This window comes from Bison bison, unplaced genomic scaffold (assembly GCF_000754665.1).
Source record: "Bison bison bison isolate TAMUID 2011002044 unplaced genomic scaffold, Bison_UMD1.0 scf7180017864197, whole genome shotgun sequence".
NCBI classification, from domain to species: domain Eukaryota; kingdom Metazoa; phylum Chordata; class Mammalia; order Artiodactyla; family Bovidae; genus Bison; species Bison bison.
The window spans coordinates 1,017,001-1,041,873 of record NW_011494769.1 but is presented as its reverse complement, the minus strand read 5'-3'; the positions used below and the strand labels follow the sequence as shown (position 1 = coordinate 1,041,873).

The window sequence follows — 24,873 nt, the reverse complement described above, 5'->3', positions numbered from 1 at the left end:
CACCATCTGCAGTGATTTTGGAGCCCAAAAAAATAAAGTCTGACACTGTTTCCACTGTTTCCCCATCAGTTTCCCATGAAGTGATGGGACGGGATGCCATGATCTTCGTTTTCTGAATGTTGAGCTTTAAGCCAACTTTTTCACTCTCCACTTTCACTTTCATCAAGAGGCTTTTGAGTTCCTCTTCACTTTCTGCCATAAGGGTGGTGTCATCTGCATATCTGAGGTTATTGATATTTCTCCCGGCAATCTTGATTCCAGCTTGTGTTTCTTCCAGCCCAGCGTTTCTGCATAGAAGTTAGATAAGCAGAGTGACAATATACAGCCTTAATGTATTCCTTTTCCTATTTGGAACCAGTCTGCTCTTCCATGTCCAGTTCTAACTGTTGCTTCCTGACCTGCATACAGGTTTCTCAAGAGGCAGGTCATGTGGTCTGGTATTCCCATCTCTTTCAGAATTTTCCACAGTTGATTGTGATCCACACAGTCAAAGGCTTTGGCATAGTCAATAAAGCAGAAATAGATGTTTTTCTGGAACTCTCTTGCTTTTTCCATGATCCAGCAGATGTTAGCAATTTGATCTCTGGTTCCTCTACCTTTTCTAAAACCAGCTTGAACATCTGGAAGTTCACGGTTCACATATTGCTGAAGCCTGGCTTGGAGAATTTTGAGCATTACTTTACTAGCATGTGAGATGAGTGCAATTGTGCGGTAGTTTGAGCATTCTTTGGCATTGCCTTTCCTTGGGATTGGAATAAAAACTCACCTTTTCCAGTCCTGTGGCCACTGCTGAGTTTTCCAAATTTGCTGGCATATTGAGTGCAGCACTTTCACAGCATCATCTTTCAGGATTTGAAATAGCTCAACTGGAATTCCATCAGCTCCACTAGCTTTGTTCGTAGTGATGCTTTCTAAGGCCCACTTGACTTCACATTCCAGGATGTCTGGCTCTAGGTCAGTGATCACACCATCGTGATTATCTGGGTCATGAAGATCTTTTTTGTACAGTTCTTCTGTGTCTTCTTGCCACCTCTTCTTAATATCTTCTGCTTCTGTTAGGTCCATACCATTTCTGTCCTTTATCGAGCCCATCTTTGCATGAAATGTTCCCTTGGTATCTCTCATTTTCTTGAAGAGATCTCTACTCTTTCCCATTCTGTTGTTTTCCTCTATTTCTTGGCTTGCTGCTGCTGCTGCTGCTAAGTTGCTTCAGTCATGTCCAATTCTGTGTGACCCCAGAGACAGCAGCCCACCAGGCTCTCCTGTCCCTGGGATTCTCCAGGCAAGAATACTGGAGTGAGTTGCCATTTCCTTCTCCAATGCATGAAAGTGAAAAGTGAAAGTAAAGTTGCTCAGTTGTGTCTGACTCTTAGCAACCTCATGGACTGCAGCCTACCAGGCTCCTCTGCCCATGGGATTCTCCAGGCAAGAGTACTGGAGTGGGGTGCCATTGCCTTCTCTGATTTCTTGGCTTAGGGGATGTTAAAACTTTACTAAAGGGAAAGAGTGAGCGAGTCCAACAAGAGGGACGTCATTTTTTTTTTTTTTTTTTGAAGGCATTGAGGCTGAGGAGGAGGAAGAAGGTACAAACACTTGGAAAGTGAGCAGAACTTAAAGATTGCTGATTTCATAATATTTATTTAATAAATGAAAATGTTGTGAAGCAGAGGGCTTGTCTCTGCTTTAGCAACAGGTTTGCTTTAGCTTTTTAGTTGAAGGTTCATGAAAGCAATGTTATCTGTCTCTGAGTGTTAGACATAGTTGTGGGTGACTTCTGGCCCTCATTCCTGGTATTCTCATGGTGCCAATATTACAGGGGCGACAAAGGCTTGATGTGAAAGGTGAATGTATGCGGTATTCCCAAGGGAAATGGTGCGTCGTGGAACCCGGTTGTAAACTCCTAAAGAGTAGTTATTTTTGTTTGCATGTCTTTGTATCTTTCTGAATACCAAGCGCTGTGTCTTACAGAAATATAATACTTAAATATTTGCTGATTGAAAATATTCTAATTGTGGAAAAAATCTGCAGTGTTGTCAGCAGCAGGAATAGAGTTAGATGTATGGATTTGAATCCAACTCATCCAAGTGTAAGCCATCACCTTGGACAGATGACCTACCTTCTCTGTGTCTTACTTTCCTTTGCTGTAAGCTGAAATACTAATAATATCTATACATGAAATAGTTGTGTGGGTTAAAGGAAATCGCTTAAAGCAAAGCACTTAAAACAATATCTGGCCTAGAAAAGTACTCAATGAGCATTAACTGTTACTACAGTCTACAGAGAAGGCTATCTTTGTTTTTGAAAAATGTTTGAGAATATCATGGTATTACCTGAGTAATGATGTAGAATGATTGCTGTAGGGATCATCAATTCTTATAGTTCTGGACATTTCTTTGTTCAGAAGTAAATGTATGTAGCTCCTTTTACACTGTGGTATCCAGATCTTCTGAACAAGTAAATGGATTCCCTATTTTGGTCACTGTTGTTGAAAGCCAGTTTGCTCTTGTCTGCTTACAAATTATTATGGATAAGTGATTTTCTCCCTTTGCTCCCACCCAGACATCAGTGTCAATCAGCCTTCCCTGCTTCAATAAGGCTGTATGTGTAGTGTTCTCCCATGGGTGCCCCCAGCCCTCACTCAAGTTGATCCTGACATCTTGGTCACTGTTCCCTTGAGACTTTGGGATTTTCTTCTCTTCCTACTTTAGAATCCAGCTTGAAACTCATCTTAGCGTGAACAAGAAAAAATCTGCCTTTTGTACTCATCCATCCATCCATCCATCAAATGTTACTTTGATTCATAGGCTCTTTGCCCTTGAGATGTTACTGCGTGACTGATCCCCAACCGACATGAGTAGGCATCCTCATTCTGGTTTTATTTCCACAGTATGTTCCTCCAGATCTCTGCGTCTGCAACTTTGTGCTGGAACAGTCCCTCTCTGTCAGAGCCCTGCAGGAAATGCTTGCCAACACAGGTGAAAATGGCGGCGAAGGGGTGAGTACCTGAATTATGTCCTGGGAAGGGAGGGATTGGGACACACCATAGCCCAAGAGTACACACTTCATTTCATTCCTCCAGTTTTGAACTAGAAAACCTTGATTTTCCAGTTTCCTTGAATCCATCCTCATATTCCTCTTATTCAGCAGCCCTACTTCCTTTGGGTTAACCAGCTTCCACCAGAAAATAGACTAGACCAACTTAATGCTGCCTGAGCGGGGCATAGGTCATTGAACCCACAATCCACCAGGATATATGGAGAGGCTGAAAGAGCCTTGGGAAGGGGAGAGGGAGTTATCTGTTAGGCTGATTCTTTTTTCTTGGAAAAGTCTCATCAGAGATTTATGACTATGCCAATGAAGCACAGCCAGGTTACAGCCATTTGGAGAGGATTTCCTATAGAATTCAGAGTCATTGACATGTACCCAGATCTTCATGGTTTCACTAAAGATGAGCAAATGCAGAGCTGTATTAAGTTTCTATTGTCAGTAAAATTGTTTCCAAGTCTTTAACTAAGGGATAATGGCCTCCCAAAGGTCTCCCAGGCAAGACATTGACTAGAGACTTCAGAATAATTTTTGACCCTTTCCCTAATGACTCACCTAGTTATATTCATTTATCATTTCAAATATTCTAACTCTATGGACTGAATATCTCACATGCAGACACCACTCTCCTACGCCCCTTAGATACTGTGTTAGAGGACTATCCTTTATCTTCTGGGTTATTACATCAGACTCACCACTCTGATTCCTTCTGTGCTTACCTCACCTACTATTTTATTTTCCCTAAGCTGACATAATGCTCTTCACAAAATATAGACCTAATCATCACACTTTACCATTTAAAAATTGTCTTTCTGCCCATTACCATGAATGAAATCCCATATTCCTTAACTGGGCATAAAGAACTTCAGGATTTGAGTCCTGCTCACCTTGCCTGTCCTGTTTCTCACCACATCTTCCCAAACACCCAGTGATCCAACCACATGGATATTTTCAGTTCCTCAAACATAACCATTCTCTTTGCCTCAGATCATATGTGTCAGTTCTTCCCTCCATTTAGAACAGCTTTCTCCTTCTCTCTCTCTCCCCTTATATGATCTTTACTTCTCTTTCAAGGAACAAGTCTAAATATTAGGTCAACGGAGAAGCCTATAAGTTGACCCTGAAATTCTAGGATGGGTACCCTTTCTTGAGCAACGGCCAGTGAAAAGTTCTTACTACTGTGTGCTATAATTACAAGTCTATAGTCTATAATTACAAGACTCTGTAGTGTGTGTAGGTAGGAATATTTATAGGACCTGGCACAGTTTATTATTTGACTTGAATGAACTCATATATAATGAAGTGTCTCATTGGTGGTAGAAGAGACAATATCTGTAGCCCCAAGGGAACCAATATTTACATTTAGGTCATCTTTCAGCTCTTAATGTGATCTTACATAAATCTTTTAATCTCTTGGGACCATAGTGTTCTTATCTATAAAATTAGGAAGTATAATTAATTTGCTAGGGTCCTTAACACCAACATTTGTGATTCTTCACTCTTTTGGCTTAGAATAATATGCTTTCATCAACCACCTGAAAATAGCTTTGCTTTGTTCCTTAGAGCATAAACACAGGTGAGATTTTGTTCTTTTCAAGTTTCTCTCTCCCTGACATTGACCTCAGTACCCCCAACCTTTCGTCCTTGGGCACACACCCTCAAACATTTCCAACTCAGTGAAATAAATTAGTTTTTAATTGCTCACTTTTCCTCCAAGATAATTAACTCATGATTTATAGACATCTTTGGTGAGGAAGACCTGGCTGATTTGGAATACCACCACTTTCAGTGTCAACCAAGATCAGTTAGACCCTGCCAACATATGGCCCCAGGATAGAAATTGGGAAGATAGAAGCTATGCTCACTGGATAATTATCTCATGGGCATTCTCTTGTCTTCTTTGTTCACAAATTGCATTTCTAAGGACTTCTTTTTCTTTACCATCTAATTTGTGTAGTTCAGGGAATCCTGCAGGTGTCAAAGTCAACTAAAAAGTTCTGGTTATAATCCATGCTCTTCTTTGTTGCCAGGAACTTAAATAATAGTCTTATCCTGGTTTGTCTTTTGAAAAAGAATAACTAATTCATTTTCCATATAGAATAGAACGCCAGTCTAATAAGATTGAATGCATAGTTTTGGAATGTATGTCTAATACATACCTATAATTACCATCCATATTCTAGCAGAAGTTTACTCCATGTAGTTATATATTTCAAGGGCCATCTTTAATTTACAATATTTAAAGACCAATAGGTTAAGTCTTATTGGAGGATCCAGTCTCTTTGAAAACTCCAGTCTAAAATAAACAATCCATGACATTTTTATGGTTAAATAGTCATTGGATAACAATCACCATATCGAGTCAGACTCTCAAATTTCCCATGTACTGTATTGCCATTTTGTGCTATTTTACCAAAGAAAAGACTGAGCTAATAGTGATTTCCCATCCTGATATATTACTTCTATTGTAATTAATAACTGGAGATCTTAGAGCTAGAAAGAAGAGACTTGAAAAGAGAGCTGGGGCACAGATAGGAGAGGGTGCTGTCTTTAAATGATTTAGATTTTATTATTTGTTGGTGGCTCCACTAGTTACCCAAACAGCAGCTTCAGTTGCTAGAACCCTCTTGGAACTCTCTCACAATTCCATCTGGGCTCTCAATCTTTATTATGAGGAATAATATTTTTCATACAACCTCTTGAGTCTGAATGTTTTGCTTTTCTGAAGTGATTGCTGTACGCACTTACTATTAGTACTTAATTTGATTTGAAATGATAATATTCAGCGGGGGAGAAAAAGAAAAAAAGAAGAAAAATCAAGAAGGAAGTAAGTTAACACAACAGACCATAATGGTTCTCTGGGGAGCCAAGGGATGTTTGAGTGGGTTGACACCTCCTCTGCACGCCAGTCCATTCTGTTTGGGAAGAGACATTTACTGCTTTTAAATGGATATTACTTACACTAATGATCATCACTACCACCAGACGGGATGCTTTGAAGAGTATCATTTTTCCTCCTGGGAATAAATTGGTCTTTGTGTGTCTGTTCACTGCTGCACAGCAGTTGGACTTTTTAAAAATGATATTTGTTTATTCATATGATGAGCATACAGAAGTCTTTCTGCAGGGATTGGTGGTTCTGCAGCAATTCCTTTCAGTAACAAAGAAAACAGAGGTGTCCACCTTGGTTTAACAACAGAGGGTTTATTATTGAAACATCCTTAGCTATAGCCAGTAGCAACTGAGAGTCAGCTTTATGTTGAAAAGGAAACTGAATGATGAGAAGGCCCCAGGGGGGCAGAGGATGTCAGTGCCCCTCAGAGCCCACCCTCACTAAGCTCATCCTTGGGTCACTTTACCTCTGGTTAAGTCCTATCTGATGTTATTTTGGGGAATATTACCAAGAGATGGATGCTTGGCACTGTAGCCAATTAAATAGCTGGACTTTGATGTAAAATCCCTGCATACAAATATAATATATTTTTACATTAATGGAACCTACAGTGTATGAGGTCCCCAGCCACCTTCAGCAGGACAGGGAACTAAAAAGGATGTCACATCTCCCTCTGAGTCCTCAGTCTTCATCATCCTATAACAATGACTGAACACAAAACTAGCAACATGTGCAGTGAGAGAAGCTCCATTTTTGGAGTCAGGTTAATATGTTTTCAGTCCAGGCTATACAGGAGCAAGTGACTTCTAGGACAAATTGCTTCCCCTTTCCGTACCTGACTTTCCACACCTTCAAAATGCAACCTCCCTCCTAAGATCAGGTGAGAATTACATAAGTGTTGACAAGTGCCTATGGGTGTGGAAATGAATATTGGTTCCTCTTTTCATCTCTGGTCTGCCTTCTCCTGTCACAGATCCTTCAGACATACTCAAATGCCTCAAAGGAAGGAGATTCCCATGCTATATGACCATACCGTATAACTACAAATGAATTTTGACATGAATGAATATAATGCTTCTAAAAATGAAAGACCTTGGTTAACACAGTTACCAGCTGCACTCCTGATAAGGGCTCAGGTTTTCTCTAAAAGTTGACTTAATCACTGTCAGACTTTTACTACTTAAAAAAGGGAGATGCAATATATGTAAAAAGAATGAATGTTACGGTTGTATAAGATCATGCTTGACTTCAGATTCTAAAATCTCTAGAATGCAAATACACAATCAGCCTTTTAAACTTGATTGGGAGATGTGACCTGGAGAGATACTGTTTCTGTAAGAACCTCTCTCACAGATAAACTCACTGTGAAGGGGTCTTTTAATTCCCCGTATTACTTATGAGGGAAATCAACACTGAATATTCATTGGAAGGACTGAGGCTGAAGCTGAAGCTCCAATTCTTTGGCCACGTGATGCAAAGAGCTGACTCATTGGAAAAGACCCTGATGCTGGGAAAGACTGAGGGATGGAGGAGAGGGGCTAACAAGGGTGAGATGATTGGATGGCATCCTTGACTGAATGGATGCAAGTCTGAGCAAACTCCAGGAGTTAGTGAAGGACAGGGAAGCTGGTGTGCTGCAGTTCATGGGATCACAAAGAGTAGGATACGACTTAGCAACTGAACAACACTTAATTATGAGATGGTCCCTCTAACACGAAGAGGAGCTTCAGACTCCTTTCACTTGCCCCTGTCTTTGAGCAGGGAGTACTATACACAGCACAGTTGCTCAAGAAATGCACACATGTGGTGGCACGTTTGTCATGCTCAAGAATGACGTGTTCATGCTTTCTGAGAAGCTAGAGGTTGCCTCCTGGCATTGTGTGACCTTCTAAACAGCCAAGGAGGCATAATCTTACATATTGCTGTATTCACGTAGATTTTATTTAAAGTATGTGTCGTGAGATACATTGTAGCCAGGTTCAAAGCATTCATCCTTCTTATAAAGTCACAGAAAATCTAGTCACAGAAAGGTGACAGCATCATTAAAAAAAGAATCTGTCAAAGATGCACCTCCCCTGATGTGGTTAGGTAATGAACAAATCAAAACAGATGCTGAGGAGGGCAATTAGAAGCCTGTTGTCTAAAGTTTGAATTTTGGCTGTGCCCAGATTTAAGACATCTTGTGGGAACTTCCAGAATGAAGAAGGCCAATCAGAGCCTTACCTCTTTATTCCTGGGGCCCTGAGATCCCCCCATCATCTGTATATTACAGAAGAGAAGGGACAACCCCCATCAACCAGAGGTCACTTCTCAGTTTTCTGAGGTTTTAGTCTTCCCTCCATAATTGTCAGAAAACAGCTGGAGTGAGAACTTACTTTGGTATGTGTGTGGGGAAGGGAACAAGACTGAGGGAGGAACTATATACACAATTCTAAATAAACTTCATCCCCATTGCCGTTGTTTAAAAGAAAGAAATCATTTGATGAGTCAAATCTAACAGGGGGTGTTAGTTGCACCTTTAAAATAGGACACATCAGATTTTCTTTGGAGAAAAAATACAAAGACACCTCTGCCTGTTTTGGGATGTCAGTCCCAGGACTTGCCCATATATGCCTTACAGAAGGGGTAGTCAGAATATGCCAAAATCACCACATTAGGTTTCCAGGTCTGGACTTCCTTTGTACTGGGTGGTGAGAAGCCACTGCGCCAAGCTCTGCAAGTGCCTCCTCGGTGCTCCCACTCAGGACCTCCCCTCACCAGTGCCAGCACCTGTCAGGTTGTTCATCCTGGGGATGTTACCCAAGCCTGCCTGCTGCCTAACTGGGAAGATCCAGATACCACAGTGTTAAATTCTTGTTTAACTTCATCCTGCTTTTTGTTTTAAAAGGAGAAAAATAACATGCTGATTTCAGATGCTTCCACTTCTTTTTTTAACCTATGGCTGGTCATCCACACCCACTATTAAAAAAAAAAGTACTACTTTTGTATTAACAGAATCACCAAACCTGTTTGGTGAAATCCCTCTTATATGCAAAAGCTTGAGTTTATATATCAAAACCTCCTCTTGACAGTCTGCTCCACGTTAGAGTCTGCTCACATTTGCGAATGGCAGCCTGTTTTGGTGACAAAGCTGTGTCAGGTGGTTTAGCCCTAGAACTGCCACCTACTGGAGTTTTGCATGTTAAGTCGCTTCAGTCTTGTCCGACTCTGCGACCTATGGACTGTAACCTGCCAGGCCACTCTGTCCATGCGATTCTCCAGGCAAGAATACTGAAGTGGGTTGTCATGGCCTCCTTCAGGGATCTCCCCTACCCAGGGATCAAACCTGTGTCTCTTATGCCTCTTGCATTGGCAGGCAGATGCTTTACCACTAGCGCCACCAGGGAAGCCTTCCAGTGACAATAGCCCATCACTAATTGTGGAAACATTAACTTGTTTGTATTAGTCGTTATTCTAGAGACCCTGGCTCCCATAATATTCGGTAGATGGATACATGGTTTTATTCTCTTTCTTTCCTGGTGTGAACAGAGAGAATTTTTCAAATTCCATCCATAACAGCAACCCTAAAGCTCTAAGTGATGACAACATGGTTTTAATTTTTTTGGAGACATGAATAGCCTATAAATCTTCTTATGGAAGAATATGAGAGGTATTTTATAGTTTTGACAGAATTTCTTTCTTCAAGAGCCAGATATCATTTTCAGAAATTATACAATAATGAAACATCTCCAAACTAAGGTTTTTAATGTATTTTTTTCACAGACCAAATTGTCATCAAACTATGCCCGTTCTCTTCTTTCTTTCCCCTTTTTACTGTTCTCTCATTATGCTATTTTATAATTTCACGCTGATATAATGGATTTAAATGTTTCTCTGATAAGCTAATACTAATGAAAATGTGCACAAGTAACTCATATTGTTGAGCTGGCCTTTCAATAACATGATATCATTAAAATTTGCCATCTGGGAGACTTTACTTCATGGTAAGAAAACTCCTCTTTGGTAAAAGAAAAAGTCTAATTGGTTGCTTGCAATATTTCTAAGAAAAAGAAATTCCAAATCTTCTGATGTAGGTACTGACCATTGTCCTTGGGTGGATTTTCTTGCATAAATATAATTACCAAAAAAAAAAAAAAGTGCTACAGACAAATTTAGGCTACAGTGTGTGGCTTGTTTGCCAGTTTCTTGATGACATCAGCATGGTACTGGAAAAGTAAAAACAAACTTTTACATCTAGTGCTGCTGCTTAGTCCTAGCTAAAATCACAAAATATTCACTAGGTAGGAATTTTATTCCCACTGGGGTTTTTGCTCTTCTAAGTATCAGCAGATTCCTCAGATGACTTGAACGCTTTCAGCAGGACTGATCCACACTCAAATATACATTGACTGTTTTGTGTTTGATTTGCTAGCTCAGTGGCCTCTTGGAATGGGTATGTTATTCACTCCTTTACTGTATGTGTCTTTGCATGGACAGCTGACTCTAGCTGCATTCGTAATGAGCTAGGCTTTTCACCTGTGAGTGTTCAAGGCCGTTTCCATCCTCTGTGCCTCTACAATTTAAAAAAGCACCACCGCACCACACACCTCAATCTGGTGGAATTAGAGGTGCCTGCACACTTAGAAATTTGTTGCTAAGAAACTTGTTAAACTGCTGCTCTGAAATTACAAGGATGGCTTGCCTGTGGACTCATTTTTTCCTTTTCCTTCAACATATTGAAGTTCAGTTCAGTCGCTCAGTCGTGTCCGACTCTTTGCGACCCCATGAATTGTAGCACGCCAGGCCCTCCCTGTCCATCACCAACTCCCGAAAATTGTTTCTAAAGTCTTTTTCCCTCTGACTATGGTCTAGACGGCCTGTGGCCATACGGTTCAAGTTTGTAAGGTGACAGAAGTGTGCAGCCTTGCCTTACTCCAAGCTTCTCGGTGCTTCAGACTCACCTAGTCTATTATGCAAGTCCAACTCTGCTCCTCTGGAAAGCTGAAATTCATAATAAAAATGGAAAAAGCTAGTTGGATACTTCCCATTTTTCATGCAGCATCCCCAAAGTGAACCAGCAGAAGAATCAAATGTTAATTTCAACATTTAAGAATAACCATTAAAGTTAACTAGCTTTTTACATTTATTCATATCCTGAGTAGAAGCATTTTAAAGTGAAGAGGCCACAGAATTAATTTTTAAAGCTCCAGACTCTATCAAATCTACTTCTTTCTGAATATAATGTTTCAGCTTTATTGGAATAGCCTTTTCTTCAGTGGATTTTTTTTTTTCATTCTGAAGTCAGTACCTCCTGCTTAGAGTAAATATGCCTGTGTCATCCTGGGGTTATTTTGCTAATGTTACATCAGCTTGGCTGATGTTACATAAACCCTGAAATTCCTCTTATTGTTGCTGTGGACATTCAAATGCTCTGGGAGTATAGTCATGTCATAATGGCCTAAGTTATCTTAGAAAGCTTGAGCTTCTTTCCCAGGGCTAGAATAGATGTAGTTTTCAGTGATTATGTTTGTGTGTGTGTGTGCTCTTAACATATTAATTGCAAAAAATTAAACATCTTCATTAAAATTTCTTAGAGGAGTGAGGAAGGATTGGCATACTTAAACTTTCTCTGGAACATACTAAGAGGTAAATAGTTGTATTCTTACATGCGATATTTTGAAGATAAATTTGCTGAACTTAAAAAAAAAAAAAACTAGTTGAAGAGTCAGAGATGAATTTCAGCTACATTTTTAGGAATTTGATTTAATCCTAAATTGTGGAATAGTTGAATTAGGGGAAATCTTTCAAGAGACTTGCTTACCTTTTAAAAATGAAGCACATTTGGAAATTCAAGAAATCCTGGGAGAATCGGAACCTTTCAGGTGATTTATTAGACTTCCCTTTGATTGTGAAATTTACTTTAATAACTAGCAGGGTTTAAATTATATTTTTGTAGGGAAAACTGAATGAACTAGAAGAAAAGACCTCTTATTTATTTTCATTTCATGAAAGCTTAATGTAAGCACCTATTTGGAAATTCTAGTAAAGAAAAATTTACTTGATCTTAACTGGTGCTTTAATCCTCACTGGAGTAAAAACCATGTAGCCAGTGTCCCAATGCTATGATTACTAATATTTGGTTTTCAAATGGAAGGATCTGGAATGACTAAATGGAATCAATGGAAAGAAAGCAAGAATAAGAACAAGGTTTCGGGAGTTTGTGTGATAAAAGTATTCCCGCTCTGTAGAAGAACAGGAGGAAAGCTAAAGGAAGGATGTATCTTTTTATCTGGCATCTCTGGTAGCTGAGACTTAGGCTGGTACTGAGAGGGAGAAGGGAGTGGCTGAGCCTTGTTCCTCAGTCTGGAGATACTGCTCTGGTGGGAGGGAGTAAATGCAGGACTAGAAGGGGCTGGGCATTCTGGCCCGGGCATTGCTCCTCTCTGGGCCTTGTTCTGCCCCTTTGCAAAATGGGGCTTCTGAACTACACTATTGACTCCTGAGCATCTTTAGACTCTCTTCCAAGACAAATGTCTATCCATGAGGAAGAATTTGCAAGTCATCAGGGAAATTTGGAAATAAAGACAATGTATGAATTGTTTCCTTAATCAAAGTTTATAAATGGAAAGGTCTGCCTTTCTTATTTTCTGTGATTGTGGCATTTTTAAAAAATGTTTTACTTTTTATACCATTTTAACTGTTATACTGCATTTACAGCTACAATAGAAAACATTGGCTATATTCCCCATACTGTACCACACATCCTACACCCAGCGGTTTGTACCTCCCACCCAACTGGTGACCACTAGTTTGTTCTCTGTTTTTGTGAGTCTGCCTCTTTTTTGTTATATTCACCAGTTAGTTGTGTGCTTTAGATTCTAGGTATAAGCAATATCATACAGTATTTGTCTTTATCTGACATATTTCATTTAGCATAATGATTATGTCCTTCTTAGTATTTTATAACATAATTGTAATAAAGCTAGTGTATTTTCTTTTTGAAAATTGTAGTGATAATAGGGGACAGCTTTCTTTTTTAAAATGCAAAATGTATTGGGCCAAATAAAAGATGGGCAACCACGGATGATCCGTTTTGGTCCTATTATTGAAATTGCACCAGTTCTTGAACTTGTGAACCTCTCAGGACTGTCTTCATGTACAGCTTGTGGACTTTATATTCTAAGTAATTCCAGCCAAACACCAGACATGTGTTTTGACTTCCAAAAACTGTTTTGATGAAACCCAGAGGGTCAATGCCCTTGTTGGTAGTAGGCACTCACATCTTCCTTGGTGGGTTACTCTGGACCTTAGCTCCATGATGGAAGGAAGGGGGCTCTGAGTTCCTGGGCACCAGTTGCCTGTGTTTTTGGTATGGAGAGACAAGTGAAGACAGCACATTATTAAGAATCACCTGCTGCCATTAGTGATATGGAGCTAGAGGCTGGGTTCCCTGCCTGCATTTCTCTGCTGTTCATCAGCTTTTATAAGGTGGAGGGCAGTGGGCAGGAGAACCAGGATGCTGCTCCTGAGAATGAGTTCAAAACTGTGTCTGGGTCAATGTGGCCAGCCCTATGCAGGCTTCTGTGAAGAAGAGCCTTTGGGAATTTGCTTGAGGAAGTGTTTCCTCTTCCTGAGCCCCCTGAGTCCTGCTCTCTGGGTGGGGCTGGGCAGTGATGAAAACTTATGGCTTGATCACTACCGAAAAATGCCTGTTTTCATGTCTCTGGTGAAATATTAGAAAGGTAAGATGAATGCATGGCTTTTTTTTCTTTAAACTATGTGTTTATCTTTAAATAGTTGTCCCTTTTCTGAAGCTTATGACTTGGTATCAGAAGTTTTCAAAATTACAGCTGGAGTACAAAAATCTCTAGATTTTATCTTATTAGTGGATACAGGTGACTGAATTATCATTCTTGAGGCACCTTTAGTCAGTCAAGCAGGTGGAGCTATCCGTGGTGCTGATTCTGTAGGTTAACGCAGCTCACCTCGTGTTCATTCAGTTCAGGACACAGCTCCAGGGGCGAGAGGACCAGGCCTTTTGCTCCAATAATTTGTAGGACTGTTTCTCCATGTTACAACCCCAGCAACTTTACCTTATACCCTACCCTTGTGGGGATATTTCCATGTCAGCTTGCTAAAGGGACTCTTGGGAAACCCTGATCCAATTTAGGATTTACACAAATTTTGGAAAAAAATAACCTCATGTATTACAGTATCTCAAATTCACCATTCTTTCTCTCAGCCTTTAACAGGGTCCAGTAACATGTTTCTATACCAATTTCATCCATTTTCAATAATGGGAAAAATGGAGGGTGTGTATTTAACAAGATGCTAGCATTTTCAAACCTCTTCCTCCCCTCAGGGTTGTAAATTTTGTGGTGAATTCAACTCCTTATTCTACTCCTGCATTGTACCCAAGCAGGCCTCAGCCCTAGGTGATGCTAAGGGCCAGGGGGTGGTCTGAGCAGCAGGAGTCACAATTCTCTGACCCAAAGTGATTGGCCTGCATCACCAGAAGAATGAGCAACTGCTGTTTTCAGTTCATTGTTCCCTCTGGGCAGCCGCTTCAGTGTGTAGGGAACAGGGATACACAAATCCATGATTTATTGGCTACACTCATTTCAGTCAGTGTCGGTGGAAGAAACAATAGGACTGTGGTACTCCCAGGCTCTCTCAAGGATGCAGTCTCTTACAGACATAGAAAACAAACTTATGGTTACTGGAAAGGGGAGGGGGAGGAAAGAGAAGTTAGGAGTTTTGGATTAACAGATACACACTACTATATATGAAATAGACAAAGAACAAGGATCTACTATACAGCACTAGGGAACACTACTCAATATTTTGTGTTAATAATAACTTAAGGGGAAAGAATCTGAAAAAGAATGGATACACACACATACACACACACACACACACAAAACCAAATCACTTTGCAATACACCTGAAACCAACCACAACATTGTAAATCAACTATATTTCATTTTTTAAAACATCAATGTTCTAATCATAAGGAAAGAAAACTGAAAAATAGAATGGACTGTCAAGTTAACCTGTTTATATAAAACTCCAATTCCTTGTCTCAAAACCTCAGTCTTTTCCTAGAGCACAAATCCCTCTTAAAATTTTAACTGTATCTCCTACAAATGGAGCTACCCAGGCCATAGTTGCTTCACCTCTAATGCTATTGACTTAGCTGGTAATTTTTTATTAGATTTTATTAGATTGAGCTGTTCCCAGGGCAACCAGGAATAAGCTCACTTGCTGAATCCCAGAGCTAACAGGTCAATTGGCAACTGATTTCTTGTTTCACTTAGTTTTGTGTGTGTGTGTGTGTGCTTTCAGGAATATAAAATGCTCCTGGGTTCTGCCGGTCCTTTTCCCCCATTTTTCTGCCTGTCCATAAGGACTCACTGACTTGTATACTTTTTTCAAAAATGCATTCATTTCATTTTAATCCTGTTAATGAACCTTGAGATTTTTCTTTCTTGTGAATAATAAAATATCAATCAACATTCACAACATTCCTTCAAATTTACATTTGTCTTTCCAAACGTATCCTCCTATATAAAAGGAATCTATTTGTGTCTGTCCTTTTTATTTCATTTATTTATCCACTGTAATACTCTGCTACTAAACTATAGTTTAATAGAAGAAAAAAGGCTCCATTTAGTTTCTTGCATTAAATTATGGTGAAAACTTGCTTAAATCTCTCCTCTAAAAGGTCATATCCTGATTGTCGTTTATTGTGAAACATCCCAAATGAATCAAGAGATTTCCACACTAGACATTCACTCTTGTTTCATCCAGTAAGGGCTACTTTAACTGATACTCAGGTCTAGCACAAAACATAGGTACAGCCATCCCCAGATGATCTTGTTTTTAGCGTATATACCTATGTGTATTCCTCCAAAACAAAAGACATCCAAATCTGTAAGATCTATTTTAAATATACTCACTTGATCTAGGACAGGAGTCTCAGGTTGAAGCCAGTTTTTTCCTTCAAGTCCCAGGGTCCTCAAGACCAGGGAAGGCTCAGGCTCTACCTCCTACACATGGTCCCCAACCTCCTTGAAGCTGGGACCTCCTGACTCCAGAAGGTCCTGTTTGTGGTTCATGAGGCCTTGTGCACCATTCTGTCCCAGATAGAGCACCTAAAATTCTTCATAACAGATTTTTTTTTTTTGAAAAGTGATCCCTGTGGTAGTTCACCAATAAGGGACAACTTGGGTCACCATGTTATTATAAACAGTGCAAGAACCAAACACACAACTCCAGTGTTCTCCCACTTTCTAAACAGACTTTCTACTTTCTACTTTTGTTTAATAATCTAGTGAATGAAAAATAACATCGATATAGGGCTATCATAATTTGAGCTTAGAATCCCTGCTGTAAGGCTGGTAGGAGCTCATGTGTATGTTATGGTGACACTTTCATATACTGTGTCATCGCATTCCTGCTTTAGTATCATCTTAGACTCACATCTCTCTTCAGGTACCTGGCATGTCCCAAGATGCAGCCTTCACATTCTCTGTGATGCCCAGACCCCGTCTGTGTGGCCCAAGGCGGTGCTCGTGAGCCCTTTTAGCTCCCGCTGAGGTCTTTGACAGCAGCCTTGTTTCCTTGCAGGTGTACGGTAGCCCAGGCCCATGTTAAATTTTTTTCTTTTTGATCACAGACATGAAATTGCATGACTCTTTAAATTCATAGTGAATAATATTAGAGATTAGATTCTGTGGTGAGAGCTGTGTGTTAGATTGACCGCATCATGACTGGTAGGAAGGAAGCATTCGTATGATACCGAAAGGAAATATTACTTATAGCACATGGTGATCAAGACTTCATTTTTATGAAGAACATGAATTTAAAGTTCACAATGATAACTCTAGTGTAATTTCAGCCTTACTTAATTTTTCTGCCTTATTAAAACATGAGCACTTGTGAAATTATTTTTGCTCTTTGAGGTGACAGGTTTCCTGTGACACTGTATTGGGCTGTCCTTTCTCCGTTTATTTAAAAAGCACTTAGGGGATCCTTTTGGTATATCCTTTCCCTCCTCTGGTTTCATGGCACGATTTTCTAGTGTATTAAGGAAGATCTTGAAAGTGCATAAACAGGTATATATAGAAGCATATTGATTATTAGACAGTGATAAATTACCACGAATTTCTTAACTGCTTTCAATCGAGACTCTCTGTTCCTCTGCGTTTCCCTCTCACTGCAGACTCTGTAGATAACAGAGTTACTTCTTCAGGTTTCTGAGGATCTTTCATAGACAAGCAGTGATCCCTCCCAGTGTAAAGAGGAGAAATCCACTGCAGTATTCTTTTTGTTGCTGTTGTTGCTTAATTGGGATAGAATTGATATACAACACTGGTATTCACTGAGACAACTCGGCATACTCGTATTGGAAAACAATTACCATAGTAAGTTTTGTTGATATCCATCACCTCTTATCCACATTATTATAATTTTTTTCCTTGTGACAAGAACTTTTAGGATTTACTCTCTCAGCAACTGTCGAACATACCATACAGTAGCGTTACCTATAGTCATCATGTTATACACTGTATCCCCAATGCCTATTTATCCTAAAACCAGAAGTTTATACCTTTTAACCAACTTCACCCAATTCCACCACTCCCAATCCCTTGTCTTGGTAACCACAAATCTGATATCATTTGCTATGAGTTTGAGTTTTAGATTCCAAATGTAAGTGAGATTATACAGTATTTGTCTTATTTCATTTAGCATAATGCCCTCAAGGTCCATCCAGGTTGTTGCAAATGGCAGGATTTCCTTCGTTTATGGCTGAGCGGTAGTCCATTCCACCACGTTTTCTTTATCCATTCACTTCTGTTGATGGACTTAGGTTGTCTCCATGTCTTGGAAACTGTAAATTGCTGCACTGGACATGGAGAGTGTGGATATCTCTTTGACATAGTCTTTTCATTTCCTTCAGATAAATACTCAGAAGTGGACTGCTGAATCATATGTTAGTTCTATTTTAATTTTTTTTTAATTTAAAATACTGTTTTCCACAGGAGCTGCACTTCTTTACATTTCCATCAACTGTACACAAGGGTTCTCTTTTCTCTGTGTCTTTGCTAGCATTTATTATCTCTTGTCTTTTTGATAATAGCCATTCTAACAGCATAAAGTGATATCATAACATTTCCCTAATGAAGAAGTGCTTGTACCTCTTCATGTACTTGGCCATTTGTATGTCTTTTTGGGGGGAAAAAATGTCACTTCAAGTCCTTTGCCCATTTCTTAATGAAGTATTTGGAGTTTTGGAGGTTGTTTTTTTTTTTTTTTTCTCTTGCTATTGAGTTGTCTGAGTGTTTTATATGTTTTGGAGAGTAACCTCTTATCTGATTCTTAATTTCAAATTTTCCTCCATTTCCATTTTGTTGATTATTTGCTTTGCTGTGAAGACATTTTTATGTTTGATATAGTCCCACTTGTTTATTTTTTAATTTTGTTGCATTTGCTTTGGGTGTCATATCCAAAAACAAATCAAAACATTGCCAAGACTTGTGGCAGGAGGCTTTTCTCTAGGTTTCCGTCCAGGGCTTTTGTGGTTTCAGGTCATACATTCAAGTTTTTAATCCATTTTGAGTTAATTTTTGAATGGTGTAAGATCATTCTTTTGCATGTGAATATCCAGTTTTCCCAGCACTGTACTGAAGAGGCTGTATTTTCTCCACTGAGTATTCTTGGCTCTCTTGTCATGTATTGGTTGGTCATATATGCATGAGTTTACTTCTGGGCTCTTAATTCTGTTCCATTAGTCTATCTGTCTGTTTTTTTGTCAATACTATACTGTTTTGATAAAAGTTGTAATATAGTTTGGTTTCATACAAATTTCAATATTATTTTTTTCTATTTCTATGAAAAATGCTATTGCAGTCTTGGTTAGGAATGCACTGAGTCCATGGATGACCTTGAGTAGTATACATATTTTATCATCTAATCCATGAACACAGGACATCTTTCTATTTATCTGTGTCTTTTTCACTTTCTTGCATTATTGGTCTTGTATTTTTTCAGTGTAAAATTTTTTTACTGCCTTGGCTACATTTTTTCCTAAGGATGTTGTTGTTTGATGTTATCATAAATGGGATCATTTTATTTCTTTTTCAGCTAAATCATTGTTTGCAGTGTTCTTTTCTGTACCAAATCATCACATCACACTCCCACTGGGAAATGATTGATTGATGTTTCTCCAACCATTAAAGGAGTCAAATATTAGCACAAGTGTGATTTAGTTTTGCCTATTTTGGTATAAGTTGTTTCAAATTGTAAACCATGCTTGACATTTCTGAGCCATTCACTGTCTTCCTCCTCCTCTTCTCACAGGTTCAGTTCAGTTCAGTTCAGTCGCTCAGTCGTGTCTTGACTCTGCAACCCCACAAACTGCAGCACGCCAGACCTCCCTGTCCATCACCAGTTCCCAGAGCCTACCAAAACTCATGTCCATTGAGTCCATTGAGTGATGCCATCCAACCATCTCATCCTCTGTCATCCCCTTCTCCTCCTGCCTTCAGTCTTTGGTTGGTCATAACTATCCTTCCAAGGAGTAAGCGTCTTTTAATTTCATGGCTGCAATCACCATCTGCAGTGATTTTGGAGCCCAGACAAATAAAGTCAGCCACTGTTTCCACTGTTTCCTCATCTGTTTGCCATGAAGTGATGGGATCGGATGCCATGATCTTCGTTTTCTGAATGTTGAGCTTTAAGCCAACTTTTTCACTCTCTTCTTTCACTTTCATCATGAGGCTCTTTAGTTCTTCTTCACTTTCTGCCATAAGGGTGGTGTCATCTGCATATCTGAGGTTATTGGTATTTCTCCTGGCAATCTTGATTCCAGCCTGTGGTTCCTCCAGCCCAGTGTTTCTCATGATGTACTCTGCGTATAAGTTAAATAAGCAGGGTGACAATATACAGCCTTGATGTACTCCTTTTCCTATTTGGAACCAGTCTGTTGTTCAATGTCCAGTTGCTTCCTGACCTGCATACAGGTTTCTCAAGAGGCAGGTCATGTGGTTTGGTATTCCCATCTCTTTCAGAATTTTCCACAGTTGATTGCGATCCACACAGTCAAAGGCTTTGGCATAGTCAATAAAGCAGAAATAGATTTTTTCCTGAAACTCTCTTGCTTTTTTGATGATCCAGTGGATGTTGGCAATTTGATCTCTGGTTCCTCTGCCTTTCCTAAAACCAGCTTGAACATCTGGAAGTTCACGGTTCACATATTGCTGAAGCCTGGCTTGGGGAATTTTGAGCATTACTTTACTAGCGTGTGAGATGAGTGCAATTGTGTGGTAGTTTGAGCATTCTTTGGCATTGCCTTTCTTTGGGATTGGAGTGAAAACTGACCTTTTCCAGTCTTGTGGCCACTGCTGAGTTTTCCAAATTTGCTGGCATATTGAGTGCAGCACTTTCACAGCATCGTCTTTCAGGATTTGAAATAGCTCAACTGGGATTCCTTCACCTCCACTAGCTTTGTTCGAAGTAATGCTTTCTAAGGCCCACTTGACTTCACATTCCAGGACTTCTGGCTCTAGGTAGGTGATCACACCATCGTGATTATCTGGGTCATGAAGATTTTTTTCATACACTTTTCTGTGTATTCTTGCCACCTCTAATCTCTTCTGCTTCTGTCAGGTCCATACCATTTCTGTCCTTTATAGAGCCCATCTTTGCATGAAATGTTCCCTTGGTATCTCTTATTTTCTTGACAACATCTCTAGTCTTTTCCACTTCTCACAGGTAGAAGGTACTAATTTTAATGTGCCTTTATCCTCTTGCCTGGAAAGCTTTGCTGTGGTTTCTTGCAGCTCTAGTTGGTTTTACTGTCAGTCCCAATCGGTTATCCTATCAATGTCCATGTGATGAATTTACTCTCTGTACAAAGGGGAGAAAATAGTTCAGGTAGTGCTTCCTCTATCCAGGGCCTGGCTTCTATTCACAGGCCAGAAGAAGAGACTTTTTCCCTCAAAAAATTTTTTTATTTTTCTTTTTGACAGAAGAATTAGTTGGTAGCAAGAACACTTAGAATTAAGCTAGGCTTTTGAAAGCAGCCATGTGAATCACACTGCCCAAGTGTTAGATGATTCAGAACAACTCTAAGAGACATTATAGATGTATGGAGGAAAGTGGAGTGTTATCAGTGAGAATGCAGAAGGGCCAGGAACACAGAAACCAGAGTGAGAATAGAAGATTGGAAGTGACTGAGTAGGGATGGGGTGACCAAGTAGTGAGAGAAGAAAAGTAAAAGTCACTCCCCCTCATCTGTTCTGTTTTTTTGCCCTTAACTTCATCTCTTCCCAGGCCTTATAAAATCCAGACTGGTGGGAGAGGGAAGGCCAGATTGCAGGTAACACAGCTCAGGAAGGGTGTAGCTGGTCTTAGATCCATGACGATGGGTGTAGAGACCTAGAAGTCATGGGCCTGGACTCTTTTTAAACCAAGTCTAAATTGTCTAGAGCCCTCTCCACACAGGTTTTGCAGCAGTTATCTGTGTCTTTCCACCTGTCACAAACATGGCAGCAGAGCTAAGAGACTGAGAGTTTTAGCTGAACATGAGTCCTCGAGCTTTCAGGGACCACGGGCAGCAGCCATGTTTGTTCTTTGCTTTGGTAGGATTCTGGAGAAATGCTAAAAGAAAAATCAGCTGCTGGTCCAGAATGAGGCTTCTGAGAACAGGGAGGTACTTGCTGACTGTAAGCATCATATAGAGTACTTATATGAAGGGCCCACTGTGGCTGGGAAGGTCTCAGAAGGTGGTGGCTCTTAAGCCTGGCTATGTCTTAGAATTATCTAGGATCCCTAGGACTCATCAAAGATCTATCAAGTAAGAGTCTTAGGAAAATAGCCCTGCCTTTGGGGTGTTTTTTTTTTTTCTTTATTTTCATTTTGAAAGCCCTACTAATGATTCTGATGGATATCTGGGATTGAGGTGCAATTCTGTATGATCAACCCATGAGAGGTTCTGAAGACCCATTGCCTCTGAACAGTGTGTGGTCCACAGACACATAGGAAGTACTAGGAGCACCTGTTCTATCCATCCACTGGCTTGAACATACACACAGAACTCTGAGAATCAGCTCCTCTACCTAAGGCCACTTCATATCCTTCAAGGAAAGATCAGGCTTTTGTGTGTTGTTTTTCTTGGAAGTGTAAAGTTGGCCCTAGTCTTATTTTGTGGATGTAGAAAGAACAGGATGGAGAAGGCAATGGCACCCCATTCCAGTACTCTTGCCTGGAAAATCCCATGGATGGAGGCTGTCTGGTGGGCTGCAGTCCATGGGGTCACTAAGAGTTGGATACCACTGAGCAACTTCACCTTCACTTTTCACTTTCATGCATTGGAGAAGGAAATGGCAACCCACTCCAGTGTTCTTGCCTGGAGAATCCCAGGGACAGGGGAGCCTGGTGGGCTGCCGTCTGTGGGGTCGCAGCGACTTAGCAGCAGCAGCAGCAGCAGAGAGAGCAGGATACATTTATCTCTATGCAGCAAGAACATAATTGGGAATAGTGCAAGGGAGTTGGAGGGATAAAGGAAAAAGAAGTGGTGTTGATAAAGAGAGAGAGAGAGAGAAATAGGTTAAAGAGTGCAGGGGAGAAGGAGGACCAAATAACAGAATATACTAAAGTTCATTTTCTTCCTCATAGCTCATATGAATAGAGGTATTTGCACACAGTAGGACTCAATAGTGGTTTTGTAATAAAAACTGACCCCTATTTTGTTAATTCCCAGGGTGAATGGTGATTTTTCTTTCCCCTAGAGACATAGTAGATTAAAGATAGTATTTGATTTTTCATGTCAAGGTAATCTGACCTTTTAGATTTTTGTTGGAAATATTTGTTATTCATTAGCTTGGGTGAAAGGAAATGGTTGAGCACAGTTTTTGGTGCCGCTGGTCTGTAATTTCATCAGAGGCCTGATGGATGATGAGGATGTGTGGTTCATATAAAAACTAGAGCAGTGACTGGAAAACAGATCTGGCTGACAGAGGCCTTTCATGTAAAGAATGGACTTGGCAATGTCAGGTTCTTACAAGTCTGTTAGTGAGCTATAGGAGAAAGGGGGAAAATTAATTCAGAGAAGAAAATAATTGCTTCACCTCTTTCAAGGTATCCTTGTCATCAGCCTAAATGTCATTAATACCCTGACAAATATCTCCTGTCAATTTGTTTCTTTATAAGATACCATAATAGAAAATAAGTTCAAGCTGCCACCCTGGCTGTCACGTGTCTACCTTCTAAGAAAAGCACAGATTCATCTAGAATGACCCCATGCTCAATTTGGAGGCAATCCCATGTCCACCTTTGTTCCCCCTCAATGAAGAATGCTTATCCTCCTGTTTCACAATCAGCATTTGTAAAATCACAGCCCAAGTGGGAATCTCCAGAAGTCATTTAATTATTTCCTCACATGTCATGGGTCGGGAAAGAGAGGAGAGAACACGATTGCATGTGTCCACCAGTCTCAAAGAGCCAGGACCCTTATTTTTAAAGACTTGAAAGGCAGAAGATTCCTCAGTTGCCTTTAGTCATGAGTACAGGGCCCACATCTGCACCATCCACAGGTTCTTCCTTCTCATGACTTGAAGTACTCACAGGAAATTGTGAACTCGGGGTCATCACAGCAGCTCCTCTGCGATCCCTAAGTTATCTGAGCCATCTCTCAGATTTTCCTTACCCCTTCAGCCAGATCTGTGCAAAAGAGAAGCCCTGTAAGCACTTGCCTGAAAGAAAACATCTTCTTGCTGTGCAGCTTCTTGTTACTGATGATGCTTAAGACCCAGAACTTACACTTCCGCACATCAGGTTCTGGCCTTTCATCCTTTTGTCCTGAACTGTTCCCATGTGGCAATGAAATTAATGACTTGAACAAAAATGAGTGTCAAAATCCTCCTCACTGAGGAAGAATAATTCCAGGTGCATCCATGAGGGAAGGTTGGCTGAATTCAGTGAATTGTAAAATATAATTTGGCATTTTTGGTACAAACTATGGTATATTTGGCATTCAGTGCTCAGTCGGGGGATGGATTATTGAGGTTTTGCTTGTGTTTTCTCTATTTAAGAAGTGAAAGAAATTAATGATGCTGACCTGTCTTTGTGCACAGCTTTTGGAGCATCCTTTCCTTGGGCTCTGGGATATGCAGTGGTGGAGAGGAGGCAGCCCTGAGCGGGTGGGAGGTGGGGCTCCTTGGAGTCACAGTCCCCCTGCTGACCTTGCAGGGAGAACACGGCCACAGACAGAGCAAAGGCTGCCATAGGCCCTCTGCAAACCAGTTTCAGCCTTTTCTCTTTGGAATCTTGTTGTGCCTGCAGCCTGTGAACCGTGGGCCTGTCTTGTCATTAAGGCAACTGGGGAGATGATCATGATCACTGAACTTGGGAAAGAGGGAGATGCTGCACGTCCTCCTCTTTTCTGAACTTCATCAAAATTCTGTTTCATGATTTCAGTTTTTAACAATATCCCTAGAGGCCCACAAAGGATGCCGAGAATGTGGCGTCCTTTCATGTGTTTTTATCTTAGGGGCCTGCACTTTCCTGGTTGAGTTGGCCCAGACTCGCTTAGAAGGTTTCTTACAGGGGAAACCTCATTAGGGGACTCTGTCCTGATGCTGTTGCTTTCTCAATGGCCAATGTCTCAGAAATCTTTGACTAAGAGTTTTAGATCCAGGTTAATTATCTTTTTACAAGTGGAAAATCAAGGTGTCAAATTAAGAGAATGATACCTTAGACTTTTTAGAATGTCTTTGTATCATGAAATAGGGACCCAAAAGCTGGACTTGGCAATTACCTAGCTGAAGAATAGAGTATCGGATCCAGAAAAAGTGGTGAAGAAAAGGATTTAGTGTCCTGCATTGGGTTTTTCAGGATTTCACATATAGTGAGGGAATGAGGATGACTAGGATGTGCTTATAGAATTGCTCTTG

General features: G+C 40.3%; 1 protein-coding gene across 1 annotated transcript in view; it reads left to right on the top strand.

The window, feature by feature from the left end:
* RYR3 (ryanodine receptor 3) overlaps positions 1-24,873 on the top strand; it is a 567,299-nt gene that overhangs the window by 216,033 nt on the left and 326,393 nt on the right. The window contains exon 3 of the mRNA XM_010844173.1: positions 2,888-2,995. Coding sequence (XP_010842475.1) covers positions 2,888-2,995 — 108 coding nt within the window. The remainder of the gene's footprint in view (positions 1-2,887; positions 2,996-24,873) is intronic.